Source organism: Molothrus aeneus, chromosome Z (assembly GCF_037042795.1).
Source record: "Molothrus aeneus isolate 106 chromosome Z, BPBGC_Maene_1.0, whole genome shotgun sequence".
In the NCBI taxonomy this organism is placed as follows: Eukaryota; Metazoa; Chordata; class Aves; order Passeriformes; family Icteridae; genus Molothrus; species Molothrus aeneus.
In genome coordinates this window covers 32,104,320-32,131,721 of record NC_089680.1, presented here as the reverse complement: position 1 = coordinate 32,131,721, position 27,402 = coordinate 32,104,320, and the positions used below count along the sequence as shown (strand labels likewise).

At 36.5% G+C, this 27,402-nt stretch overlaps 1 protein-coding gene across 2 annotated transcripts in view; it reads left to right on the top strand.

Annotated features, from left to right (window-relative positions):
- Nucleotides 1-20,217, top strand: part of AP3B1 (adaptor related protein complex 3 subunit beta 1) — a 153,139-nt gene extending 132,922 nt beyond the window's left edge. The window contains exons 25-27 of one of the 2 annotated variants that reach the window (XM_066568762.1): nucleotides 1,171-1,268; nucleotides 6,437-6,575; nucleotides 19,249-20,217. In XM_066568762.1, the coding sequence (XP_066424859.1) occupies nucleotides 1,171-1,268; nucleotides 6,437-6,575; nucleotides 19,249-19,402 (391 nt within the window). In that variant the 3' untranslated portion in view covers nucleotides 19,403-20,217. Of the gene's footprint in view, nucleotides 1-1,170; nucleotides 1,269-2,365; nucleotides 2,403-6,436; nucleotides 6,576-19,248 lie in introns of those variants that run through there. The other variant, XM_066568763.1, reaches the window with a different exon arrangement.
- Nucleotides 20,218-27,402: the final 7,185 nt, after the last annotated feature.

The following is a 27,402-nucleotide window of genomic DNA, read 5'->3' as shown; positions in this document are numbered from 1 at the left end:
TTTCCAGGTGGCTTGTCTTGCATCTTTAGGAGGGAGACGTGTGTTTTCTATATTATTGATCTATAGTGGTGTTTGCTTTCCATTAGTCTATCTTGTTTCAGAACTTTGAAGTTGCAGAGTTATAAAATATCAGTAGCAAATATTTTAGGTTAATTTGAATAACAGGGATGTTAATGGATGAAATGTATTTTCCATTCTAATGATTGTATCATTATATTTAAGTAAGATATCTGAGGCATATCACCAATCAATATATATTGACTATTTGGTAGACCAGAAAAAAAAAAGGAAAGTGTTCTTTTCTAAAAATTTCTCAGGCCTTAAAGAATTAACAGAGATTCTGACTGGATGTACTGATTCTGAATTGCTAGGCAAATCCCTTATGGTACAGTTAGTCAATGAAACATAGCAGGGTGAATGTATCTTGAGTTCCTGTAGATTTGAAGAAGTCTCAGACAAAATAATTGGAAAATAGGGAATTGAATGGATAGGGAGAGGAAGTTCACTGTATGATATTTATTTCTTAAGGAGAAATGCGTAACATTTGATAGTATTGTGTTTCTAGTGATAGTATTTTTTAACTTTGCCATTTAAAAAATGTTCTGCAGTTTTCCAGCATGCTTTTACATTTACCAGTATGCTCTGTGATTTTGTTTAAATATACCAAATACTGTAAAACTGAAGTTATCAAAAATATTTCTCCTTTACTAATGTATTTATTGTTTGGCTTGTTTCTGGGTTTTTTTCCAGACAATATCATCCTTTTGTCTGAAATTATATATTTTCTATGCTTACCCCTATTTCTAGAACAGCTGTAGCTGATGACAGAATGCATAACAGTTCTCTCAAAGGATTTGTGAAATGCACAATAATTTGTCCTTTGCAAGCATTTAGATTGAGTGTGATGCTTTGTAGATCACAAAAAAACATCGATTTGAATAAAAGTTACATTTTCAGAAACACAAGACTATGCCTACCACATTTGTACAGGAGAAAAATGGATCGGCTTTACTAATGTAAGAAGTTAGCTCTCAAATTTATAAGTTAGAAATCATACAGATAGTTCTTATACTTTTTCATGATTTTACAGAAAATTTGAAACTGATACATGTGTATTTATTAATCAGCGCTGAAGAATTTGGTTTATTCTCTGTAATTTCTCTTTTCTAGCACAAAGGATGATCACTTCAATGTTAACATTCAACCCCCTGTTGGAGAACTGCTTCTGCCTGTCACTATGTCAGAGAAAGATTTTAAGAAGGAGCAAGGTGAGAAATACTTCAGCAGCTTCAGTAAATTTACTTGGGAAGAGAGCTGCATGCCTTTCAATTTCCAAGCATACAGAAAGTGCTTCCAGTTGTAGGTGGTTGAGACTGTTAGTATTCACTCTGGCTAGTAGTTTAAAAGTATCTTGAGAAGGATGTGCCATGATATGATGCAGACTTTAAAGGATCAAAGCCCACACTTTACCCTAAAACAGTCTTTCGGCTCAAAGACTTTTGGCTTCCCATCATGAAGTGTGAATGCCTTTCCTACCAGCAGAAAAACAGAAACTTGTGATGCCAGCTCAAGGAAATGAACCATTTATACATTGGTATTGCATTGGGCTTTACTATTCTTTATTCCAATACTAATTTTCAATACTGTTAATGTACCTGTTCCGTAGCTACTTTGAAGATTGTTTTAATCTTTTCACTTTCAAACACTTCATATATAAAAACTACTCATGTTGGAACACTGTTTTTTATACTTCTGCATTCTACTAATACTGTGTTTTAGTATTTAAGTATTTAAGAATTTAAGTCTCTTATACTAATCCAGACACAAACCCCCATAAGAGCTTTTAGTGACTTGAATATTTTATTCAAAACACTGTGCTTAGGTTTGACCTAAAATTGTGCTTAGGTTTGACCTAACCATATGTTAAATGGAATAGTCAATACTGCTGTCCTTAATTTGGATATGATTCTTTGATATTTTAAAATATAAGTGGTTACATTTTGGATGCACTCAAATGTAGTAGTGTTTACTCATATATCTCAATGTATGGGGATTTACATGTGTATGTCTCTTCACATTGAGATGAGAATATGCCCATGGGATCCTGTCTCATTGCTGTGTAAGGCTCAGAAACTCAGTATATCCATCAAGCAGTCAAGAACACCAACGAGTAATGTTATGTATTATTAGTTATTGCCTTTGAGCATTTCTTGCTTTTGTGTTATTGAATTATTAAGAAAGTAGTTTAAATACTGTCTAGATAATTTGCAGTTAAGCTTATGGCTGCAGTGAAAAGTTAGGATTGTGCTTTGTTTTCATAACCAATTGATACTTATTTGCTGTTCTTACCCTTTGCTGGCTAAAGCCTGCCTCTCTGCTTTATACCTGCTCAGCAAACCAAGGTGAGTGATTGAACAAGGCTGTGGTACATTTATTTTAAACTGTTCCCTTCTAAAAATTGTAGCTGAGGTTGTAGTGAAAAGAAGGCAGGTTACTGTGCTTCTTCCCTCCCTGTTTTTATGTTTGCTTGCTTTGTGGTATTCTGATAGAGTTTTTGTATGCTTTACTGTGACTGAGGGCTTTTTTTCCTCGTGACTGGCCATACAGAACCATGAGCACATAGAAGAAGTGTACTTGGAGAATAGCTGTGGTCCTCTGTGGAGTTGTTGCCAAAATTCCTTTTTCTTCTGCCATTTTACTTCTATGGTTGTTGATTATTTGTCTGAATAAATCTGGCAGCTGTTTGCTATGTTTAATAGAGCAGAAAGGCTACTCTGAATAAAGCTATTTGAAAATTTGTTTATATGAAGTATTTGTAAATCCATGAAGGTCTCTTGGCATTTCTGTATCGCTTGCTCTGTCTTCCTGAATTCATTCTTTGATGCAGGACTTTGCAGGCTGGCAAATTTACTACAGGTTTAAAAACCTTTCCTATTCCATCTTTTTTCTTATGGATATCAGCTGTATCAGAATATTCTTTGTAACAGAGGTCTCAATTCTACATTTTACATTAGTATTTATTACAAAGCTTTAGGAACAGGTAGCATATGGGATGAATTACTTTGTGTTCTTGCTAAATGAAAAATCCAAATTACAATAATAAATGCAGGGCAATTTAGAAGTTGGTATGTGCTATTCTATTTTGTGTTTAACTTCAATTTACCTGTATTCTCCAAATGAATCTGATTTATATAACTTGTTTTTCACTTGTCATGCTCTTTCCTTTTTTTTTTCCTTTTTTTCTTCTTTTTTTTTGATTTGTTTGTTTGTTTGTTTGTTTTATTTTGTTGGTTTTGAATGTGTTTCAAGTCCTGTGTCTGGAGATGCCTGGTTTTATTTGTTACCAAAACAGATAGGTAAAAAATACTGAAGTGTTTGAGGAGAATATTAGAAATGCAAGGAGAGAATGAAAATATGTATGGGTTTTAAGGATTTTTACATCTAAATTGCATGTGTAACCTAATAAGAATGCTAAAGAGAAAATAGCTGGTATTATACTGCTGTGTAGAAGACAATTCATTGCTACACACCTTTATTCAATTACACTCTGCTGTTTTACATCGTCTGTTACATTTGTATATGTCCATTTTCTTCCTGATGGCATAAAGAGAGAGGAGCAGACAGGTTATTGAATATTCATGTCTGTGAAGGTTATCTGGTGGTAGCAGCAGAACCTCAAAAGCTGTTTTTGTCCACATGCTGTGCATGATATGCTTAGCTTTGCTGCACCATCTCCCCTTTCCTTTCTTCCTGAGCTCGGAATCCTCTGGTGAAGTAGTTCCCCGGAAAAGCAGCTGAATTAGTAGCTATTGTGATTGAAAATTTGGAATGAGCGGATTAAAATGGATTAAAATATTAAACATTCTTTACCTTTTTGCTCAAGTATTTTTTCTGATCCTTTAGGACTCAGAATTTTAAACCCTGTTTTACATCGCATCCCCATGAAAAGTCGAGTTGCCATAGCAGGAATTCTGCATGAGTGGAACATTTACTGTTGGGAGCTCTGTATCCAGATTTCAACTTGTCTGTTGTTTTTGAAATTCAGTAGCAAAACTCTCTTTCCCTCAGTTCAGAATAGGACTAGTCTTGCTGGCTAGCATACCTTGTTACCCATCACTGTAATTTTTCCAATTTAATCTCCTTTTATTATTTAAAATACATACAGTTATTTCATCGTATCAGGTGGCTAACCCAGACTAGTTCCTGCTTTGTGCTCAGGCTAGAGTTTTCTTGGATTCTTGTGTTTCAAGCAATATTAAATGTGTCATGTGATTGTTATAGCTGAATATTAATCAGAATTTTTATGATAGCGTTTTTAAAATAGGCAATTAAAACTACTTTAGGATTTTTTTTCTCTCAAGAGACATGTTTTTGAATAATTTTGTCAACTTTTTTTAGAAGTGTATACCTGAATCACATTTTAAAAAAAACCAAGCCAACACCAAAACCCAATCTTGGTTAAGTAAACATATACTTTACCTAATTTTATTAAAATTGTATATATAAAATTTGTTTTCCTAACAAGCAGCATGCTAATTCTTTAGATGGTTGGACATTTACTATTTTCTGGCCATTGACGACCCCAAGCAATCATATTTGATGCTCCTTAATTAGAGTAGCCTTTTTTATTTCCAGGTTCTTTTCCACCTCAGCAATCGAGACAATACATTTGCTTACCACGCTGCTCTCCTAAGTGTTCTTTTGCATGTAAATTAATCTTGATTCAGTTTACACTGTCATGCTGAGTGGTACAAATTGCCTATAACAATAAAACAGCATGAGTTAAAAATAAAGGGGGGTGAAAAAGCAGATTGAATGTGTGCCTTACTTGATAGGATGTTACTTTGCTTTATGCCAATACATTAGTCGACAATAATGAATCTTCTGTTCTGAAAAGCATGGTTTAGTTGATTTTTTTAATTTTACTTCAATGGAGCAGTACCTTGTCTTTTATAGAACAAGTTAGACAAACCATTAATGACAAGAGTGTTAAGGTTAAATATGAAGCAATGCATTCACTTCTCTGAGTGCTATCCATCTTTCCATTTACAGGAGCTTGACAAAAGTACTGGCTTTGTACAACATTTCCTTTAATTACATGCTGCGGGAAACAGGCTTTTAACATAAACATAGTTGCATTCATTTATTCAGCATTTGCTCTTCAGTAGAGCTTAATGGAGAAGGTTTAAATCCTAAATAAGTACACATATCTCTCAGCAGTGTTATGTCAGTCCCCATGCTCTGCTTAAAAGCAGTCTTAGTCTGTGTATGTAGTTTGTAAAGCTTTTGCCTAATAGTTAAACAATTTGAAATAGCATGTTCTACTCAAGATAAATCTGACTGTTATAAAAGTTGTATGCCGATTTTTGTTCTCTTTGAAAATATCCTATTATTTACTCATCAGCTGTTCCATTTTTACTTTCATATTTGTTATTCTGTGACAGCAGCACATTCCGGGGCATTAAAATGCTGGATTTATTTTTTTAATTGTTCTTATTAAGCATCTTGGTACTACTATTTCCTCTGGATTGGAGCTGTATGTGCAGCTAAACATTGGCCTTTTGAGACTTTTACATTGTTTTCATTGTTAGTGTTGCTTCAGATGCTTCATATTTCTGCCTGAAGTACCGTGCTCCTTTGTTTGCCTGCATTTTCAGCTTCTGAACATACTGTAAAAAGGCACTCACAGTGTTAAGTTGTAGTTACTGTTGTGTTTTAATCAATGTGAGCATCTAACAAATCATTCTTCTAAACAATGAATATTGATAGAAAAGTGTGAGTTTTGTTAAAATGTCCTTGAATGTCATATCCTTCTGTACTTTTTCTTCATCATATGTTTAGATATAATTACATTTCGGTTCCATTTTGTAGTCATATTCAAATAATTTTACTCAAATAGTTTATGTTGATATTTTAGAGAGCTGGATACTAACTGAATTCACCAGTTTCTAATGTGCTGACTTTCTCTTAAATAACTAAATTGAACCAATTACTACTACCTGAATTTAAAGATAATTTTTAGCAATTGGATATGGAATTATAATTAAATGTATGTTTGAAAGATTATGAAGGATCTTTGTATTTGTTCTTACTTAAGCTGGACCTTTCCGAATCAGTCTTACTTAATATTTAATTTCTGTGTTTCCATTCTTCTTTTAAATTAAGCTTTTTATGAGAAAAAAAACTACCTTGGTTTCACAGTTGCATTAGTATCACACATGTCATTGTTCAGCTATTACTAATTTGTTTCTGATAGAAGGTCATTGCAAGTAAGACATTAAAGTAAGGTAATTATGTGAGTTCTATGAAATTGTTTCCTCAATAAATTATCTAACTTTTAATGCCTTGTTTTTTGTTTAGAGTCTACTATTTTGGTTTAATGCTTAATAAACAAACAAATCTTACTGTATTCATAATTAAATACTTAATGTTTCAGGAATGCTGACAGGAATGAATGAGACATCTGCTACAATAGCTGTTGCTCCACAGAACTCTACTAGGCTTGTAATAATTGAGAGAGTAGTGAAAGCAGCTAACCTGGGTGTAGTTCCTTCTGGTCAAGATAACATACACAGGTAAGATTGTTATTTAAAGTACGAGTATCTTTTAATATTAATTTGTTAGTTCAAAATTCATCAACATTTGATAATATTAGAGAAAATTTTATTACCTATACTCTAAGGAAGAAGCTACCAAATTATACTGAAATATATAATACTAAGCAGATAGTAATTGAGACTAAGTACTCTGCAGCTCATTAATTGAGTGTATATAGAAGTGTTTAGACTTTACTGAACACAGTTAGAGGAAATTGTCCGTCCCTTGTTTTGTTTCAAAAGGAAGAGGTAGCCTTTTAGAGCACCGTACTTTCAAGAAGGTTTTGGGGGATTCTTAAACTTTTGTTTCTGTTTCCTATAGTAAGTAGCCTGCTCTAGTTTTATCATCTATGAGGAGCAACTTGTTTTCCCATATTATTTTTTTACTTTCCTACATATATATCTGCAAACAAAAACAATTACCTGCCAAGAAAGTCATTGGCCCTGTCAAATTTCCAGTTTTTCTTGTAGATTAATCCATTTCATCCAAATGCTATGATACAGAATGTGAGTGGAATTGATGCATTGTTGGTTAATGACAGCTTTTAATGTGATTAACTCAAAATATTTAGTCCTGTGAATCTGTATGGCTTCTCACTTGTGGCAGGAACAAAGAGGTTAACCTGGTCTTGAAATAAGAAAACGAATACATTTCCCTTACCATCTACTAAAACTGTTCACTAAATTCTGAATTATCTCTAGTCCCCTGAATTTTGCTATTCCGTGCAAGCAAAGTATCTTCCTTTAAAGAAAACAACAATCTTTTGTTTGAAATTTTGCTGACTGAGATGGCTGTTTGGAAGAGTGAGAATTCTGCAGCCTACACAAGATTAATAACCTGATATTGTTGGATGTAGTCTCTTTTGCATTGCTGGGCAGTTGTAGTGCATTGCATTAACATTAACCCAGCTGGATTTTCCTATGTATTTGATACGGTTAATGATAAAATTCTGTTTCACCATAAAAACATGGCACAGCTAGTGCAATTGCACTGAAATGATTGTCACTGTTGACACCTGATCCTCCATGAAAGAGTCCTCATTTGTTGCATCCCTGAGGGATCCGTATAGCCTGTGTTCTCAACATCAATTCAAAGACTAGGTGAGAGTGTCAATCAAGAGAGACTGAAGTCTTTGCTGCTACAGGTGCTCTCCATCTTTACCCTATCTATCACATGAGACTTATCGCATAGGCATGGATTGTTTTGTTGACTGAGTCTCAAAAAGGCTCCCTAAAATAATAGCCTAGTTCCTAGCTCAGCCACACGTTTCCTGGTTGTAGATAAGTTTCTACTTTGATGGTGTTTTCTTTTGCTCTTTTGGTTTCTTTTAAGGGAAGTTTTCCACAACAGAGTCCATAACCAACAGTAAATATATTGAAGATGCACTTACTGTTGGGTACACTTCTTCAGAGACAGTGCTTAAAGACATGTTTGGGACAAGCTGAAGCATTCAGAGTGCTTCAGAGCATCCTGAAATCTTTTTTGATTTCTTAGATTCAAAATACAATGTTTTCAGTCTGCCAGAATAGTTATAAAATAGATGATAGAATAATCCATCAAGCAAAACATATAGTTTATAACAATTTAACTGGCCTTTGAGAAATGCCCAGCAGTTGATAAGCAATTAGAAAACAGTCCTTTGTTTGCTTCACCATAAGTAAATGGAGTTCACAGATATTATGTAGTCATAATTCTACCTAGATTTTACTGAGCAGGAACACTACCTAATTGACACTGTGATAAACCTGTTAATCTTTAAAACAGTTATGATTTGTCATTAAAGTAAATCCTAGATTCACATGAATGAATATTTGAGATAGATATTAGATAATAATCCTTCCAAAAAGCCGAAAAAAAAGACCAAAATAGTTTGTTTATATATATATACATATATATATATATATATATATATATATATATATATATATATAAGGTAAACATGTTTGGATTAAATGAACTCTGTCATTAGAGGAAGGAAAAATCAAATTTTTCTGGCAGAAGTCTCATGGGTACCAGAATTGTGACTTTTATTTGATGCACAATTTCAGAATAAGAAAATAAACAGTCACCTTTTATCTTGTCTAAACAGTTACAGATTCAATAAAAATACATTAAAAATAAATTTTCTAATTTTTATAGGGTTGTCATTTGTCTTGTTTTATTGCAAGTGATATTGCAGAAAAAAAATTACGTCCAAAAACTTTTAGTTCATCATGCTGTTCTGTGAGGACTACTTCAGCTGACTTCTTGGAAGTCTTTTTACACAGAAAAATAAGTACTGTTTTTTAACTGGCATTCTGCATTGTGCAGCATAAATTACATTAACCTACTAGTTGGTCATCTCCAATTTGAATATTACTGCCTAATGATGGCTAATGCCAAAAAAATTGTATTGCCTAGTAATGCAATATACTCATTCAAAATGAGATGGTACAGTTTAATACAAGTGCAAGAGTATCTAATGGACATGAACAGGTGTGTTTCATGGTTTCTTTCAGTCTAAATGTATTCACATTCATGCTGAAGATGTTGTCGTGCTAGTGGAATCCAATTACTGGATTCCAGTAATCCTTAAATTAAATCCTTAAATTAATAACCCTACTAGGATTTTATTTTTGCACCAAGTAAAAACACTTAGAGCAAATATAATGAAGATTCAAAAGTAAATACTTGAAATAAATATCAACAGAGTAGCATACACTCACAAAAGAAAAATGAAATAAGTGAAAACAAATGTCAAATGCATCAGCTATATATCTGAGCATATCGTAATGTAGCAACACTTTCTTAAATGCATTTCTTTTCTCTCTTTACCATGTGGCTACTAAATTTGTGTATTTAATTACAGTGTAATAATTTAACTGTTAAATGAATGTAGAACAAATATGCCAGTTGACATAGTTGATTCTGCTTTAAACTGTCTTTTGTAACTGGTTTTTATTTGAAATGATATTTGCAAAAATTTTTAACTTGGTAGCCTATAGATACAGACGTAGATATCAACAGACAATGGTGCGGGTAAATATTTATTATTTGAAAAATAAATTTGCTGTACTATTTTGCTTTCTTTAGAGTAGCTACCTGATCTTCAATGGAGTTTATTCAAGAGCTTAGATTACAGGGCCTTGTAGGACAACATGAAATGCATTTACATGTCCTTAATAGGATTTAGCTATATTATGTATTGATCTTTCTTGCTTTTGCTAATAAGTGGAAACATTATTTCAATTTTAAAAGGCTTCTTCTAGAAGCAAGAATGTGAAATACATTTCAAAAGGGAGATTTTCTTGAATTGGAAATGTGTTTTGTTAAATATTAAAACTTCTGAAAGAAGAGTTCTTTTTTTCCTTAAAATATTTTTTCACAAGACTGATTAGCATAATTGTTGGAATATCCACAGCTCTTTTAATGTTCCAAAAACTGTTACTTGATGTTGATAAAGTGATTTTAAAGAGTCAGCTGAGGCACCAAGCTTCTGTCTTTTGGTTCAGACCACAAGTGAGGGCGCCGTTTGAAGACAAAGACACTGAAAGAAAACTATTTGTTCCTGCAGGGAATTAAATCACTCTGAATAACTACGTTTAGGGAACAAGTACTTTTCAGTTGAAGTCTGTCTGCTGTTTGTTGTCAGTGGGGAAAGCCTATTAGGAATTGTTCTATTTTCAAGATAAGAGGGTACATAATGGAGGACATTTATTCCCTCAAAGTTGATTCTTCTGTAGAACATCACTTGAGCTCCCGGTCTCTACTTGGGCAGTAACATTCATTGCTTTAGATACAACAACAACAACAACAACAAAGAAATCCTGTCTGTTCTATTTCAAAATATGATGAGATGAAGGCATTATTCAAGATTTTCAGTCATATTCTATTTAACTGACACAAGCCTTATTTACCCAGAAATGCCCTCCATGCTAGTGCTACTTTCAACGTGTTGCTTATTCTTCTCAGACAAATATTTTAAAAGTTCCTCAGGTCTCTTCCTCCTTTATTCATTTTCATCTCCTACAAGTATAGGTAGTCATCATCTGCTTCACTTTGATTATAACAAAAGATAACAGATGGTGACAGAATGAAAAGACTAGTTGCAGACTTGAATCTTATAAAGACTTGAATGCTCTCATAATCCTCTAGAAAGTATCAAAATATTGTCTACTATTACATAAGACCCTGTGCATGAAGGAGAGATGTTTCAGGCTAAATTGGCTTAGGAAAAAAAGTAATGGAAATACACAGAGAAGGTGTTTTTTCACGCTACCAACAAAAATATGGTGCAAAGCTTTTAAAGTGTTGGCAGCTGCATATGGCAGAAAAATCTGTTCGAAGCAAAGATCACAAGCTGGATTTACTTCTTCGCTCAAATTTTGTTTTATACTTGGGTGCTTCTGTTGACGTCAGAGTATAATGTGCAATGGGATGGAGAATCAGGCCATCTTCAACTACCTACCTCTCTACCTTCTACTTCCCAAAGCATTTCCTAAATGGGATGCATCATACTACAGAATATTACTTAATTCAATGACTGTGGCTCTAAAAGTGGTGCAAGATAGATCATCTTTTCCACTGTTTTCATTCTTGAAGACCACTTGTGCATTGCCCAACCAGTCAGTGAGATAAAACTCTGAAGCTATTTGGGTGGATAATGAAGAATGAAGTTTAGTCGACCTCAACTTATTTAATAGTCCATTGCACTAGTTTGTTGCTGCTGTTGTATTCTGGAAGGAATCCTCAATTGCAAACAGGAAGTTGCAGTATTAGAAAGTGAGCATGGTGTCATATACGTATCTTTGTTCTGCAGTTCATCAGGACAGCTGTAACCATTGTTTTGCCCTCTGAGACACACAACAGCATTAATTAATTTCAGTCCTCAAATTTCACATGGTCATTTCTATAATTTCAACAACCCAATATGGGACAATCTGAGGGTTTGGAGAAAATCAAATCTCTTTCAACAACGAAGCTCTAAAGTGTTCAGAACAGCCATTTCACATTTTAAGATAGGGATTTTAATGTCTTTCTCCATTACAGTCACAAAAAGTGGCAATACTAACAGCTATCTCTTCTTCCTAGACATGACCAGGACTTGCAGAGGGAGGATTCTCATCTCTTAGTGGTGTCATAGTGGACACCTGGATTAGCAGCAAGCAAGCTAAGTTTTAAACAAAGAAGCATTAAACAGCACTTCTGCTCATTGCTGGGGCAGGTCTAACCTAGCTCAAGCACTGCAGTGCATGCAGTGACTGTGCAGTTCTGAGACCTACATTTTTGAGGACACTTTACTGAACCATGTAGATATGGTAGTTTCTTCAGAGCTTGGCATGGATAGTACGACATTGCTTAGTGTACCCTTCACTATCTGATTTCTTTAATAAGCAATTATTGAACAAGATGTAAAATACCATCCACCTGTCTTGTGGAGGCTTGTATTGCTACCCTTTAGCAAAATCAGAAACATACTGTGTAAATCATTTATTATGACAGTAGACATACTGCAATTGGTGAGAATTCATATTCTGAATAATATGAAAACAATAATACCAAATGTAGAAACTTGCATAAAATGTTCAAAATCCAGAAAATACAGAAATCCAAACTGTGTTTCACTAGCCTTTATTTCTCACCCCATGCATCAGCTTGACAGTCTGGTTATATTCACCCCTTTTTATCATTTTGCAACCTGTCATGTCCCATTTATACTATATTGGCAGACTGATTCTCAAAGGAAAGAGGGGTTTGTTTACAGACAATTTTGATTATCAGAGAATGTCGTGGTTAGTAATCAGTTATCCTCCCCACATCTTTTTAATCCAGCAACACTTAATGTGGGGAGAAAAGGTATGCCATGGCATGTTTGTGTAGGTACATTTGTACTGAACCAAACTCCATCTAATGGGGTCCACCTGGAAAATTTTTCTGTGTATGTCATCTTCCAATTTGCACTAAATTTAGAAGAATTCTAAGAATTCACCTTAGAAGAATTCTAAGAATTCACCTTAACATAAGAACATAAGAACCGCATCAGCTTCCAGCATGTCTGCTGGAAACAAAAATACGCATCTATTGAAGATAAACACCATGTATAAGTTCCTGAGAAATATAAATTCTTTATAGTTATTTACTTGAATCAGAGTATATGTTGTCAGTAGCTGATAAACAGGTCTATAAATCCACAAAGACTTTTTTAAAGGCCTTTTCTGTTCTGTGTGCAAGCACACCTGTTCTAAGGTTTTTTACTAAGCAGTTAGCCTGTTGGAGAGCTGAGAGAAAGTGAAACCAACCTCTGCTCCTGCAAAGTACCTCCTTTGATGCAGTTACCTAAGACTGTTTTGCTTCTCTAGTTCCTTAGCTGTGGGGCTCAGTCTTCCTGGTCTACTCTTCTAGAAAACTTCAGTGGGTAGCTGTGTAAATAAACTTGTAACAGGCATGCAACTTTGATTTTGCTTCTTAATCTCTCAAGTAGAAATTAATTAGATAGCTAAATAACCTAGGCAAAGCAGCTTTTCTGGTAGTCTTTACCTGTAGGAGACAGAATTTTAAATGGAATAGTAGTATATCCATGTCCACCATTATTTCACCTTTTATTTTAAGCAGGACTTTTAAACTCTTAATGTTTTCTTGCTTTATGATGGAAGTAATTCCAGCTTTTTGTTTTGGGAGGTTTGGTTTTGTTTTCTTTATTTAAAAAAAGAAAAAAGAAAAAAAAAGCCCAGCTAGGCTAACCATTTATATTTCTTTAAACAGGCAGGACTAGAAGTCTTTCTGCTTAGTAACTATTCTTAGGTTAATTTTTTTATTAATAGAGGAAAACAAAACTGAATTTTATAAGTATGAAAGTACTCATTCTGTAGTTCCTCATATTACTCTTCCTATTACCATTATTCCTTAATCAAGCCTAATCAAATCCTTAATCAAATCCTAATGTTCCAAAACCTTGAAATTTTCTCTCTGCTAACAAAAGGGCCCTGAGTATACTAATACTATTTTCATGTGTTATCATCATATCAAAATTTTAAATAACTGGTGTAAAATACTTGATCAAGAGAATGCCTTCACACAGAATCATTTTAATGCCCTTAACACATAGATATATTATTGTATTAAGGAGCTTATATGCAAATTGCAAGATTTTTAAATAACTTTAGGAAATTAAATTTGGTCTTAACATTAAAAGTATATGAGTGAGTCGTTTTAGATATGCTCTTGATCAAAACAGATTGTTCTAGCCTGGCTTATTTGCTCTCCACTAGAGGACAGCACTGCTTTTGTATCTGAATGGTATAAAGTGATAAATATGTGCAGCATTTTCTTTGAAAAACAAACAGGAGCCCTTTGAGCCAGTTATTTAAACAGAAAATGCTTAACACTTTAAGAACTAACTGAGCAGAAGACTGTCTTTGATTGTAAAGATCTCTGAGCATTTAATATTTAATATTTTAATATCATTCTATAAAATAATCTACTTTCTTGAAATTAAATAATTTTTCTGCAAATTAAAATTTATAGCCTGTTTTAAAAATAGACTGAGTATAATTCTCAAGCATGTATCATATTAAATGTCCAATTCTATAGGAAAAAAAAAAGAAAGAGTGAAGTATACGAAAAAACAAAATAGATCGAGTATTGCAATTAGACTTTTCAAGGTGGGAGGACCAAATATTTTGATTCAGGCTCTTAGCTCATTGAAGTTTAAGGGAGGAGATATAAATACCTACATTTAAAAATGCTGATATTTTTAAACTAATAATAAATTTGGAAGATGATAAAAAGTTCATGCAGCATCTTTTTGAACATGTGGAGTAGTGCTATGTATTGGACAGTAAGTTCAGACTACTGACTTGCATTTCTGCATTTTTGTTAGAGGTACAGTGCAGCTGCTTGCTGGAAACTGAGGACAGACTTAAAATCTACTTTGGGAATACAAATAAACATGGTAAAAATATGTACATTTGACTGCAGTTTATTTTACAATTTTGTTATTTTATACTCCCTGGAAAAATAGATAATTTTGGAAAATAATTACATTATTTTAATGAATTAGGTATTTTGAACAATTTGTTCAGAGGTAGTGTTAAATTGCATTAAATATGCAGGGAAAAAGAAAGTCACATTATAATAATATGATTTTTAAGGTAAATAGCAATCAAATTTTATTAGTAGTAGCCAATGTTAAAATCACCAGATTAAGTTCCTTCTTTTTGTGGGTATGTTTGTGTTTACAGTTTTAGTATTAAGCTCTCTCTATCCCCAGGTCAGAACTAATACCCAAATACTTCCTTTTCACCTTCTAAGACTTACTCAGAGAATGAATACAAGTAATTTTTTTTAATGCAAATAAATACAAGGAGCCGATTTTTAGATGAGTTGTTATTTATAAGGTGAAATCTGTACATAGCAGAGCAATATGAAGATTCAGAGTACTGAAAGTATAAGTGTAAGGATCTTTGTTGTCTAGTTGACATGCTGGAAGCTCCTTTGTAGTTATTCATTCTTATATTTACAAATTGAAGACTAATTCACAGCAGTATTTTTTTCCCCTTTGAATATATTCATTGCATAACTTGATTACACATTTGTCAGCTTTGGACTAATTATTTTTCTACAGCTAGGGCAGGGCATTGCATCTTCTGATTGTCTTCCTTACTAATAGGATTCTGTCTGCTTCAGCAGGCAGTAATTGAAGGCTTCATGTACAAGATTTAAAGAAAGGGCGGAGGGAAAAAAAGTTTTAACCTCCATGGGCCATTGTCAGTCTTTGTGGTAAGCAGTAGAACAGAAAAACAAGAAAATTTAGCTTGAATAAAAAAGTCAAAGAGGAAGACAGGAGAGAGTGTGTTTTAATGCCATTGAATTATGTGTAACGAACCCGGCTCTGCTGTAAATATCCCAATTTGCACTTATTCATAATCTGATAGTGAGTGTTCAGGTGTAAATTTACTTTTCAAATGTTGAATTTTAACAAGCAGGTTTTAAGTGAGTTAGTCTGCTGCTGTATATTCACTGCCACTGAAATTTTCAGAACCTTTCCTGCAAAAAATGCATCTCCTTATAGTAGCTATATTTTGTCTACAAAAAAAGAGAAAATTACTCCCAGTCTATATTCAGACTAGTCATCATTGCAAAGTCAGTGTTTGGCAAACGCTGTCACATTTTAGTATCTGACACTCTGTGTTTTCTCTTTATATCAAGTATATATCAAATTTTTCTCTATGGTTATCATGAACAAATTTTATTTTCATTGGAAGTCACAGAGACTGTATGCTTTATTTTTAACTCCTGAAAGACTGAGTTATTTTCTAAAAATATATAGTACTTTATTGGTGCTGAATTTGTTTCTTAATGTATATTTCCCTATTTACTGATAGGTAGTACATTTATATAAAAATAATGTATTAACTCCTTCTCTTTTTTTGCATGTCACATATGCTCAGAATATTTAATATCCTTTCAAAAAAAAAAATTGTAAACGTTCAGAATATACAATATTTCTCACATTTTTTGTTCCAATCTGTCTTGATTTTTTTAAATGGGAAAAATACTAACAGCTGCAAATGTTCCTGAATATTTTAATGATGTAAAATCAGATTTAGAATCAATATTATCGCAGAATTAAATACTGCATCATAGCAGAAACAGCCATCTTGAAGCTATTAGTAAATATTTGGATTTGTTTTCCAGATGCATTCTCATTTGCTTTGGTTTTTTGGGGTTTTTTTGTTGTTTGTTTAGGATTTTTTTATATTTATAGATGGATCCTTTGTTGCAACAGAACCATGCTCATAATACATGTCTTATGTTTAGAGTTGTCCACAGGACAAATTCATTCTTTTGGACCTACAATCAATCAATATACATCCTAGATTTAAATGTATCACAGTGCAGTTTTCAAGGCTTCTTAAAGCCAAATTTCATGTTGGTTTATTGTCTTTTTTGGTTTAGTTTGGGGATTTTTGTTTGTTTTTAATTCAAATTCTAACCTACAAAGTGAAAAATTATTGCTGACCTCATGGAGAAAATGAAAGTTTCTCACCGAGAGTGAACACATGTTATTAGTGATTAATTTTTTGCTGCTGAGAGATTTTTTTTCATGCCTTTCTAGGCTTCCCTAGCTATTTAGTTGAGAACAACACACCTTTTGGAAAATTCTTGAGGGTTTATGGTAAGAGTTAGTATATAAAAGCAGTAGCATGTATTTAGTTGAAAAAACAGCTATTAACTAAATCCTTCAATGACAGTGTATTTAAAACATCTAAATAACTGACAAACCAGTTTTACTGCCAGTGCCAAGTGCTCCATCCTGTTATAACTGAGTCCAGTTTTACAGATTATACAAGTGTATTTATAACTCTCCTTAGAAGCTAGATTATATTCCCTATTCTAAGGAACAAATTTTGGTTTTCAAAGTTCAAAAGCAGCAGTAAACCCACTGAGTGGTTCTCTTCTATATGTACAGTTTTAATGGTGAAATAAGTCTTCCTGTTGTGGTCCAATTCTTCCTTCACCAAGCAATTCCAGACGCCATATCGGTGACCATGGATGGAAGCAGATTAGCTGCTGCTAGTTTTGCGTATTAACACTTTGTGTAAAATTACCTGAGTATCAGGCCCTTTGCATCTTGCAAACCACATGCAAACTCACATTTTATTGATTTTATGTGGTTTGTTCAGGGCTATGGAAAAGTACTGTTGATCCCCTAAGTGATTTTGCAAATTCACATGTAAAAATATCAGCACAAAACTCATCTCTCATGCTTTGGACCACCTTGGCTTTCCCAGAACGCTGACTTTGTATCACTTTCAGCTTTTGATAAAAGAGGGTAAAATCAAGCCTCGGGGCTAGGAAGCACAGCAGGAGTGCCAACTAGCAACCTATTTATGTGCATACTCAGAGATAATCTGCCTCTGTGTTGTCCCAAGGCACAACTGTTAAGTAAATAAAGTGACTAATAAGACTATTGTTTCTATAATTATCCCCCTGTCGAAGTCAACAAGAGAAATAGTCATCTTCTACCTTGCAGCATAAATAGATGAAATCATTGATATAACTAGCTAAGTAGGTAATTTTTGTACTAGTAATATTGTTTTATAACCTTCTATTAAAAAGAGAGGTCTTTGAATGTATCTGTAATCCAGACAAAAGAAATAGATTGACCTATGATGGGTGACATTAGAAAAGTGCCCCATGTTTCCTTAATTAGTATAATGTGTTATGAGATTTTGATATGCTTAGTTTAAAAAGAAAAAAAAAAAGACAGAAATTACTTCTCGTTTAAAAAGAACCTGCTTCCTGCTTAAGTGGCTAATATTTTAATTAAGTCTGGAGTGAAGTTTTTTGAGTATCTCCTGATAAACTCCCTCCTTTATGTTGATGGTAATTAAACAGATCCCCAAGGGCTTGGGTAGGCGCTTTGCAAGGCCCATGCTGATTGTCAGACAGGAGACACTGACCAGTTGGTTTGCTCTTGAATAGCCCATAGCGTGCTGTCAACGCAGCAGTTTGATTTTTCTGTATTGTGAGCTGTTGTCAGGGCTAACTGGGTCCTATTGTGACTGAAGATGTTGCGCAAATTGAGGCAGATGGCTCTGATTCAGACACGTGTCATTCAGAAAGAGGAGGGGAGATTGGCCCTGCAAAGTGGGGTCAGACGGGGTCACAGACCTGCTCTACACTTGTTAGTGTTTTCAAAAGCCCATGTGCAGCAACTTTGTTGTTGAGAAGTAACCAAGAAGGGGGGAGAGCGTGTTGTGCTCCTTGTGGAAGATGGAAAGATGGACGCTGTTGCCATCCTTGCTTCCTGTCTCTTGGGCCTGGCTCTGCGCACAGAATGAATTAACAGGATTGACAGAAGTTCATTGTGCCTAAAATGGCTTTTCAGTCAATTGTGGTGCTTAAAAGGCTAGTTTTGCTTTTAATTCCCTGTAATTAGTGGGTTCTTCATGTCTTGGAATTTAGTAATGGTGCATTAGTCCTAACTTTTGTCTGTCTGATTGGTTAGTAGTTTTTTATTTCCTTTGTAGGATTTTTAATAATTATAAAATGTTTAAAAATATTGGCCACATTTTTATGGTTCTGGAGATAAATTCACAGAATAACTGTCTTGCTGCTACTGTCTTTTCAAAGTGATTGTTTCATATGTTTATAATTTTGACTGGTTTTAGTTTGAATTAATTTCTGGGATTACAGGAGGAGACATATTTTAGTAAGTACAATGGTTTGGCTTTTTATATATGTTCTACTACATTTAACATAGTTGTATTGTCTTTGGGGCACCAACTAATGAAAATCCTTTGAAAATTCTATACAGCTGTAGTCAGGTTGTCAGTGTGTATGAATATTGTAGATGAACTGAAGAATCAATATTTACATTACAAATTATTTAAATAAGATTTTGTTTGTACTCCTAAATACAAAATTTTGCATGATACTTCTTTGCCCTTATAAAATGCAAAAATATTTACATAAATTATGTTTGAAGAATTTACGGGAGGTTTTATGGTTTATCCCCTGAAATGAATTTATGAATTTATAAGTATTTTATTATATTTGAGCTAATTTAACTCTTGCAGAAAGAAACATTAGCTGTCTTTGACCTTAAGATTTTAAAATCACCTCAGTGATTTTTCTCTTTTCTTTTTTATTTCCTTTTCCCTCCAGGTTTGCAGCTAAGACTGTGCACAGTGGGTCACTGATGCTAGTCACAGTGGAGCTGAAGGAGAGCTCTACAGCACAGCTCATCATAAACACTGAGAAAACTGTGATTGGTTCTGTTCTGCTGCGGGAGCTGAAGCCTGTCCTGTCCCAGGGGTAACCTGCTTACATCTGGACTTCAGAATCTGGCACACAAAAAAAGTGCCTGGCATCCACTACTGCTGCCTTTCATTTATAATAATAGCCCTTCCATCTGGCAGTGGGGAAAGAATACACTCTTGACATTCTTGTCTTCTGCTTTAGAATGCTAGTGCGTATCTATCATGTATGCAAGTCCTTTCCTTTCTTTCTGCTTGCTAACCAAAGAACATATATTTTACTGTCAGTTACCTGCGCTTTTAAATGTATTTCCCATTTGTTCTACCCTAGTCCTTCCCTCTCTCTTCCCTCCCCCCACTACCTTCCTTCCCCATCAGCTTCCACTCCCCCCCATAGTGGACAAATACTAGGTAATAAAGTTCAATGGAAATCACACTGCTTGAAAACTGAGTTCAAATGGCAGGTGGGTTCCAGCAACATACACAATGAGTATGTGGTTCAGAGAGAATTTTGGTGTGTGAAAACACAGTAAGTACAGCAAAATGGTTTTCTAGAAATGCTTGTGAACCTGAACTCTACTGAGAACATTGTTCCTACCTACTGTCATTTTCTCAAATATTTTGTTAAGATGCTAATAAAGTAGTGCCTATGAACAGAAGCTCCCTCTTTCTTGTTTTGGTAGAAAATTGATAACAGACATGCTGGTATTGTATATACCTGGTTACCTGAAGTAAATACAAACAAGGTGGACCCTATACACATATCAGCAAATTGTTCTTGTAAAAGTAGCCAGTGTTTGTACTCCTATGAAATTGTCTGCTATGCGGTTACACTTTTGTTAATAAACAAAGCCAACAGCTGCCTATTTTCAAATTGGCCTGCTCATAAAATACTGATTGAATTGTTCAAATGTGTATTAAATGAAATACTGATTGTTAGACTGTTGTGGCAAATACTGTCATCTAGCTTAATGAATAGTTCAGCTTTATTTCAAATTTCTTTCTTAAACTAGACTAAAACATTTCCCAACTTTGTATAAACCAGGGCTTGAGGCAAAGAGAAATTCATAGCCATATCAACTGAACTAAGCTGGGGAAGACCAATAGCCTTGCACCAGTTGGTGTACCCACTTTTCTTGATACAGCTCAGTGATTTTGTCAGGTCACTGATTTTGACCTTCCCTTCACATTCTGGTTGCATGGCAGGATGAAGATGCTGAGCATTTTCATTTCTTATCGGTTCTCCTCACTTCCCAAAATGCTTTTTCCTACTATGGCTCTGCTACAGAGAAGATACTTGAATAAGTGTAACCTTTCTCTGTAATCAGGACCTTAGCATGGTCCTTAGATGCCCAACTAGTGCTGTTCTAGTTTAGAATTATACAAAATGCTGCTTTTTCTAAAGTGTTGTCTTGCTTCACACTAAATTCTTCTGATTTTTTTGTTTAAATTTAGTAGAATTAAAAAGAGGCTCCAAATGCTAAAGAGAGGTTAGGTTTTTAAGGCAGTTATCTTGTGCTTCTGTGAGAAATGTGATTCTAGAGTTTGCTCTAGCACCCAAAACCAAACAAGAATCTTACACCCTCAAAGGAAATGTACATGTTCTTAATCAACATTCACATTATTTTCTGAAGTCCTAATCCTGCAGTAAGTTTGCTATTGAATTAGTTTTCAACTGAGATGTAAAAGCTATTCAAACAGATAAAAAATTAATTCTAGAAATTACTGTTGTCTCAGGGAAACTGTTTTACTGTTGTCTCAGGGAAACTGCAGACAACAGATAATCTTTAATATTAAGACCCAGTGAGAAAATCGTGAGGAAAAGGTACAGAAACATGCATCCTGAGAAAAGACTGAACTGTAAAAGCTTTGGCCCTGATTGTAAAGGAGAAAACAAACAATAATTGCATCTCATACCACAGTATAAATCAAAGAAAAGCACATTAATGCTGTGTAAGTTACCCACATTGCTGAGTATTTTCTGCCTCCATAGAGTACTTTATACATTTAGCAGTGAAGCCCAGAAACATGTATAATAAGGATAGTTGTGGAGCTTCAGGTAGTAATTTATATTTTTCAGCATTCAAGTGGTTCAATAACTCTTGGTACCAGTCTTTGGCGGATCATAGAGTGGTTTGAGTTGGAGGGGGACCCTGAAGATCATCTAGTTCCAAACCCACTTGCCATGGAATAGGACACATTTCACTAGACCAGGTTGTTCAGATCCCTGTTGAACATGGCTTTGAGCGCTTGCAGGGGTGGGGCATCCAAAATTATGCTGGGCAACCTGTGTTTCGCCAAGCTCACAATAAAGATTTCCTTCCTAATATCTGATGTAAACTTACTCTCTTTCAGTTTAAACCCATTCCCCCTTGTCCTGTGTCTACATGCCATTGTAAATAGTCTTGCCTTCTCTTTTCCAGACTGGACAATCCCAAATATCTCAGCCTTTTCCCTCTGCTTCATCCCTCTGATCATCTCTGTGGCCTCCTCTGGACTCCCTCCAGCAGGTCCCTGTCCTTCCTGTGCTGGGAGCCCAGAGCTGATGCAGCCCTGCAGGTGGGGTCTCAGCAGGGCAGGGCAGAGGGGCAGAATCCCCTCCCTGACCCTGCTGCCCACCCTGCTCTGGATGCAGCCCAGGACACGTGTGGCTCTCTGGGCTGGGAGTGCCCATGGCTGGGTCATGTCCAGCCTCAGCCACCAGCACCCCCAATTCCTTCTGGGCAGGGCTGCTGGGATCTGTTCATCCCCAGCCTGTGCTGGTACCAGGGCTGCTCTGACCCACGTGCAGAACCTTGCACGTGACCTTGTTAAACCTCATGAGATTCCCATGGGCCCTCTCCTAGAGCTTGTCCATGTGCCTCTGAATGGTATCAAGTGAATTCAGCTTAGTGTCATCTGCAAAATTGCTTCATCCTTCTGTCTATGTCATTAATGAAGATACTAAACCACACTGGTTTAGTGTCCTTGAGGGACACCACCTGTCTCTGATGTCCATTGGAACTGAGCCATTGACTATGACCCTCTGGATGCAACCTTCCAACCAATTCCTAATCCACCTAATAGTTCACCCATCAAATCCCTCTCTCCAGTTTGGAGAGAATATTGTGGGGGACTGTGTCAAGGGCTTTACTGAAGTCCAGAAAAATGCTATCTGTAACCCTTCCCTTACCCACTAATGCAGTCAACCCATCACAGAAAGCCACTGCTTGGTCAGACAGGACCTGCCCTTCCTGTAGCCATGCAACTACATCAGCCAATTCCCTCAGGACTCTGGGATGCATCTCCTTGGGTACATTCAGGTTCCTCAGGTGGTCACAAAACTCACCGTCTCTTCCAGTGGGAAGGACCTGGCTCTCCCAGTCCTCATCCTCTTATCCATCCAGTCAAGAGGTGTGGGAAGAGTTTCCCATTGAAGACTAAGGCAAAAGTTGTTAAGAACCTCAGCCTTCTCTATTTCTGTTGTTACCAGTTCTCCAGTTTTCCAGTGCTGTTTATTAGAGAGGGTACCTCTCTGATCTTCTTTTTCTGGTTAACGTACCTGTAGAAGCCCTTCCCATTATTCTTTGTGTCCCTTGCCAGGTTCAGTTCCAGTTTTGTTGCCTTGGCCTTTCTCACGGCCTCCCTACACAGCTGTGCTTCATCTCTAAACTCTTCCTAGGTCACCTGTCCTGGTTTCTTTCCCTTAACTTTGACCAGCAAATTCCTACTGAGCCATGCCGGTCACTTGCCCCCCTTGGCTGATTTCTTGCTCCTGAGGATTGCCAGCTCTCATGCTGTTTGGAAGAACTGAATAAAGATCTGCCAGCTCTTTTCTACTCCCTTGTCCCTGAGGGCAGTCTGTCAGGGGATCCCACAGACTAGGTTCCCAAAGGACTGGAAGTCCGCTTTCCTAAAGTTCAAGAGCTGAACTTTTACTCCTTGCCCAAGCCCTATCCTTCAGGGCTGCACACTCCAGCAGTGCATGTTCCCTGCAGCCCAGGCTGCCTCCAGTCCTGGTGTCCAGTTAGCTCACTTGCACTGGTGACCAACAGATCCTGTACCACATTCCCTCTGGCAGGGCTGTCACCTGGCTCTGGAAGTTATCCTCCACGCATTCCAGGAGTCTCCTCGATTGCCTCAGCCCTCCAAGCTACTTTCCCAACAGCTGCTGGGGTGGCTGAGTTCCCCTGCAGGCCACGACCCTCAGGCACAATGCCTCCTGTGCTGGAGCAGGAAGGTTTGGTCCATGGGCTCCCCTTGGTCAGGTGGCTGTAGCAGAGCCCAGCCAAAGGTTCCCTTTGTTGCTTCAGTCTCTGACTCCTACCCACAGCTTTCCATCTGCTCATGGGTCTTCTTCAGGGACAGCTCTTCACATTGCTTTTTTTTAGGCTTGTGGTATCATTTGTACCCACTTGAGAAAGTAACAGTGGGCCATGGTCCATGTTCTTGACATGGGCTACCCTCTGGCAGCATTATGGATCTTAGTCCCTGGTAAGGCAGTGTTACCTCTTGTGATTCTGTCAGGCCAGCATGATATTGTGATTTGAAAGTTCATGCTGCCTTCCCGAAGTAGTAATTTGGAGATAAAGTTTATTTAAGGGTTGGTATTTAAATAGCCATGTATTTCTGAATGTATTAAAGTTCAGCTCTTGAGGAATCTAAACATAAGCATGTGTGCCTGTCTTACATTAACAGTGAAAGTTGCACTCAGTCATAATTCAACCAGTAGCAGTGGTTAACAATAGTTTCTTAGTTTGGCTATGTATCATTTATACTCAGTTCTTCCATTCTTTTAATCCTTTGTAGGGCATATTAAGTGTTGATGCCTAATCTAAATTGCAATCTAAAATTCTCTTTGGAGTGATTTGCTTGTATCAGGTAGCAGCAGCTCTTACCTGTGTGGGCAGGCTAATCAGTCAGGAGCTGCACACTGAGAGCCACCTGGCTTCAGCAGGTATCCAAATCTGGGCACACTTGGAACATACCATCACGCACAGCTCAGGACACAAGAGCAAGGCTAAAGCATAGTACTGCAGGACTGCTGAGGTGGGTTTTGCTAAGATGGTTAGCAATTGCATCAAGGTCTCGTTTAAGGAGTGGGAGGTAAGGGTTATTTACTTAAATTAGCAAGGTTTCAAATGCAGAAATGCAGCAGAACATTCAGAAACAGGAAAAACAATTACAACTACCAACTCACATACGTTACCATAAAGAGACATTGGGGTATAATTTTATTAACTTTAATCATACTGAAGGTATTGAACATCAAAAAGACTACAAAATTATTGTCGTCTACTACAAGCTATAAGACTAGAGCTGGCAACTCTGAATTGAAGAATTATTCAGCAAGAGCAAGGACAAACAGGTAAGAAAGTTTCTGCATAGTGAGGGATTGATAGTTTACCTTTGCTTTCCTGCCTGGCTGTTTCTACAGAAACACACATATTCTCCTTAGTGAAGAGTAAGGGGTTTCTTTATATTTTTTTTAACAACTAAACTTTCAAAATTGGTTACTCCAATATAAACCATTTTGAAAGAATAGCAAGGAGAAATTGTTTGGTTACTGTTGATGGCAGAATATAAACATGGGCTTGATGCATGACAGTAAAAATAACGTAATATTTCTGCTTATTTTTCTTTGACATTTTATGATGTTGTATAAAAGGATAATGTATTTTTTCCCTTCATACCCTGCTTTAATTCTAATAATTAATTTCTAAAGAAAAATAGCAGAAATAAAAATGGGTCTGAAGCTAGAGACAAAATAATGGAAGGTATAAACAGAATAGTACGTGAAAGGATAGTGGAAATAATGAAAGTGGTTTTAGAACTGGGACATGATACAGTATAAGAAATAATGAATTACGCAGAAAAGATAAATTGAGCTTTCCTGATGATCTTTTCTACTAACTCAGGAACAAGGTGACATTTTGCAGCATTTCGCAACATTTCCAAAGCAATATATTTAAATTTGAGGAAGGCATTTGCTTTTACTTCCCCTGTGTTTTAAACACAACATGTACTTAGGTTCTGGTCATCCACTGCAGGTGTACATCAGCAAAGAAATATACAGATACATATTAGATAGGATACAAAAACCCAAGGTCTCTAAATTCCCTTCATCTGAGCCTTTGGGCTAATTACTGATATTTGGTGATAGGATGAAATCCTTTTGAACACTTTGCTTTGCAAAAGTCCATCGCCAAAAGTAGTGTTAATTTTTCTTTTTTAATATGCAATTACTGAACTACCTGGTTTTGCATACAATATTTTACATGCTTGAATTAATTTGAACTTAGGACTTAAATGCCCTAACATGGTTTCTGGTAAGCAATACGCAGGTAAGTTAAATTGTCCCAAGCCCTCATCTGACTTTCCGTGTGTGCCATGAAACAAGTAAGAGAGGATTGGACTCTGTTCCCTTCTTTTTCTGGAAGTTTATTGTTCTCCCCTTCCACATATTTCTGTTTGTTTTGACATAAAATTTACCCTTGTTTAACACTTACATTAAGTGTTTCCTTGTGCAGAAGCCATGCTTTGCTATGTTTCACATGTGGTTTGATTGCTGATAGGAGCCTTTGTGCATGATCCTTTGTGATAAAAGCAATAATTCTGCTGTCTTTATCAGCTGGTACAGTCCAGTGAACTATTTGGAAGAGCAAGAGATTATGAATCCCACTGCATTTCCAGTCGCTCAGGTAACTGGTTTTGCCTCAAAATGTGCAAGGTGACCTACTCTTCAATGGCTGGTAGCTCTTGAGCCCCTGCTGTCACTGTAGTGCCACAAATCCCGATTCACTTAAATTGTGTACATTGTGGTGCATATACATTTATATTGCCGCAGAGGCAAGTTTCATATTGCCCAGAGAGGCTGTGGATGCCCCATGCCTGGAAGTGTTAATGGACAGATTGGATGGGGCCCTGAGCAGCCTAGTGTAGTTAGTGCAGGGACATCCCTGCCCTTAGCAGGGGGATTAGAACTAGGTAGTTCTTTAAGGTCCCTTCCAACACAAAGCATCCTATGATTTTATGATCTTTACAGGTAGTATTATTCTAAACTCCTTTTTTTCTATCATACATGCATAGGAGAGAGGGCAAAACTGAGTTTTGCTGGCTTCCACCACTGCTTTTCCAGTCTTCTCCAGGTCTTGGCCTACTCTCATCCTGCTCCTGGTGACTTCCCTCCTCCTCTGCCACCTTCCCAGTCATGGCTTTCAGAGAAGATGATGGTGCCCTCAGCACCATCTCATGGAGCACATGAGTTGTCAGTTGCCACCCACACCTTCATATACCCCTCTGGCTCAACCCAAATCTGTTTTTTCTCCTGGATGGGAAGCTTTTAGACTAAGCCTTGCAAAACCAGTTGACAAGTCACACCTCATGTTCAGGAAAGAGCAAGAGCTGTTGGCTCACTTGGGTCCTGGACACCTTCCCATTCTGTAAAAACACTGGTGGGCTCTGGACATTTGTCAGGAGGTGGTGAAGGGCAGCAGTGACTGCCAGGCATGGCAAATGGTAGGAGGGTGAGGGTGCTTGAGCTTCACCCTGCAGAGCTTCAGCCGTGTCTTGGACCATGGGACACCCACCAGCTTAGGCTCACAGCAGCACCCTAAGCCCAGCATCTGGAACACAGCAGGCAAGAGAGGTGCGGGGAAGGCAGGACCCTTTTGAGAGGCAGCATCAGCTCTTTTCCTTCTGTAACACAGCTGCTGGGGGGAGTTCTAGGCTGAGAAGTCTATACCTGTCTGAGGCTTCGCTGTTGTGACAGCTGCTACTCTTGGAGACCCTGGCAGACCCCAGCTGCAGGTCCACAAGGGGTAGCTGGCTCTGCCCTGGGTCACTGCAGACCCTCTGATCTCCTAAAAGGTGCCCAGGATATTGTTTGTATATAACAGCATACCTTGCTGCAGTGGAGCACTTCCCTCTCTTTGCAGATGGTGTTTAACACATGAAATAGTTTGATCCTGTAGTATCTATAATCTCCTATAATTTTCATTTTTGTTTTCTGTATATTTATGTAAGGACTTTTAGGCACCTAATTGCTCTCTGCATGCACCAGCAGTGCACAGCATGCCAGCTC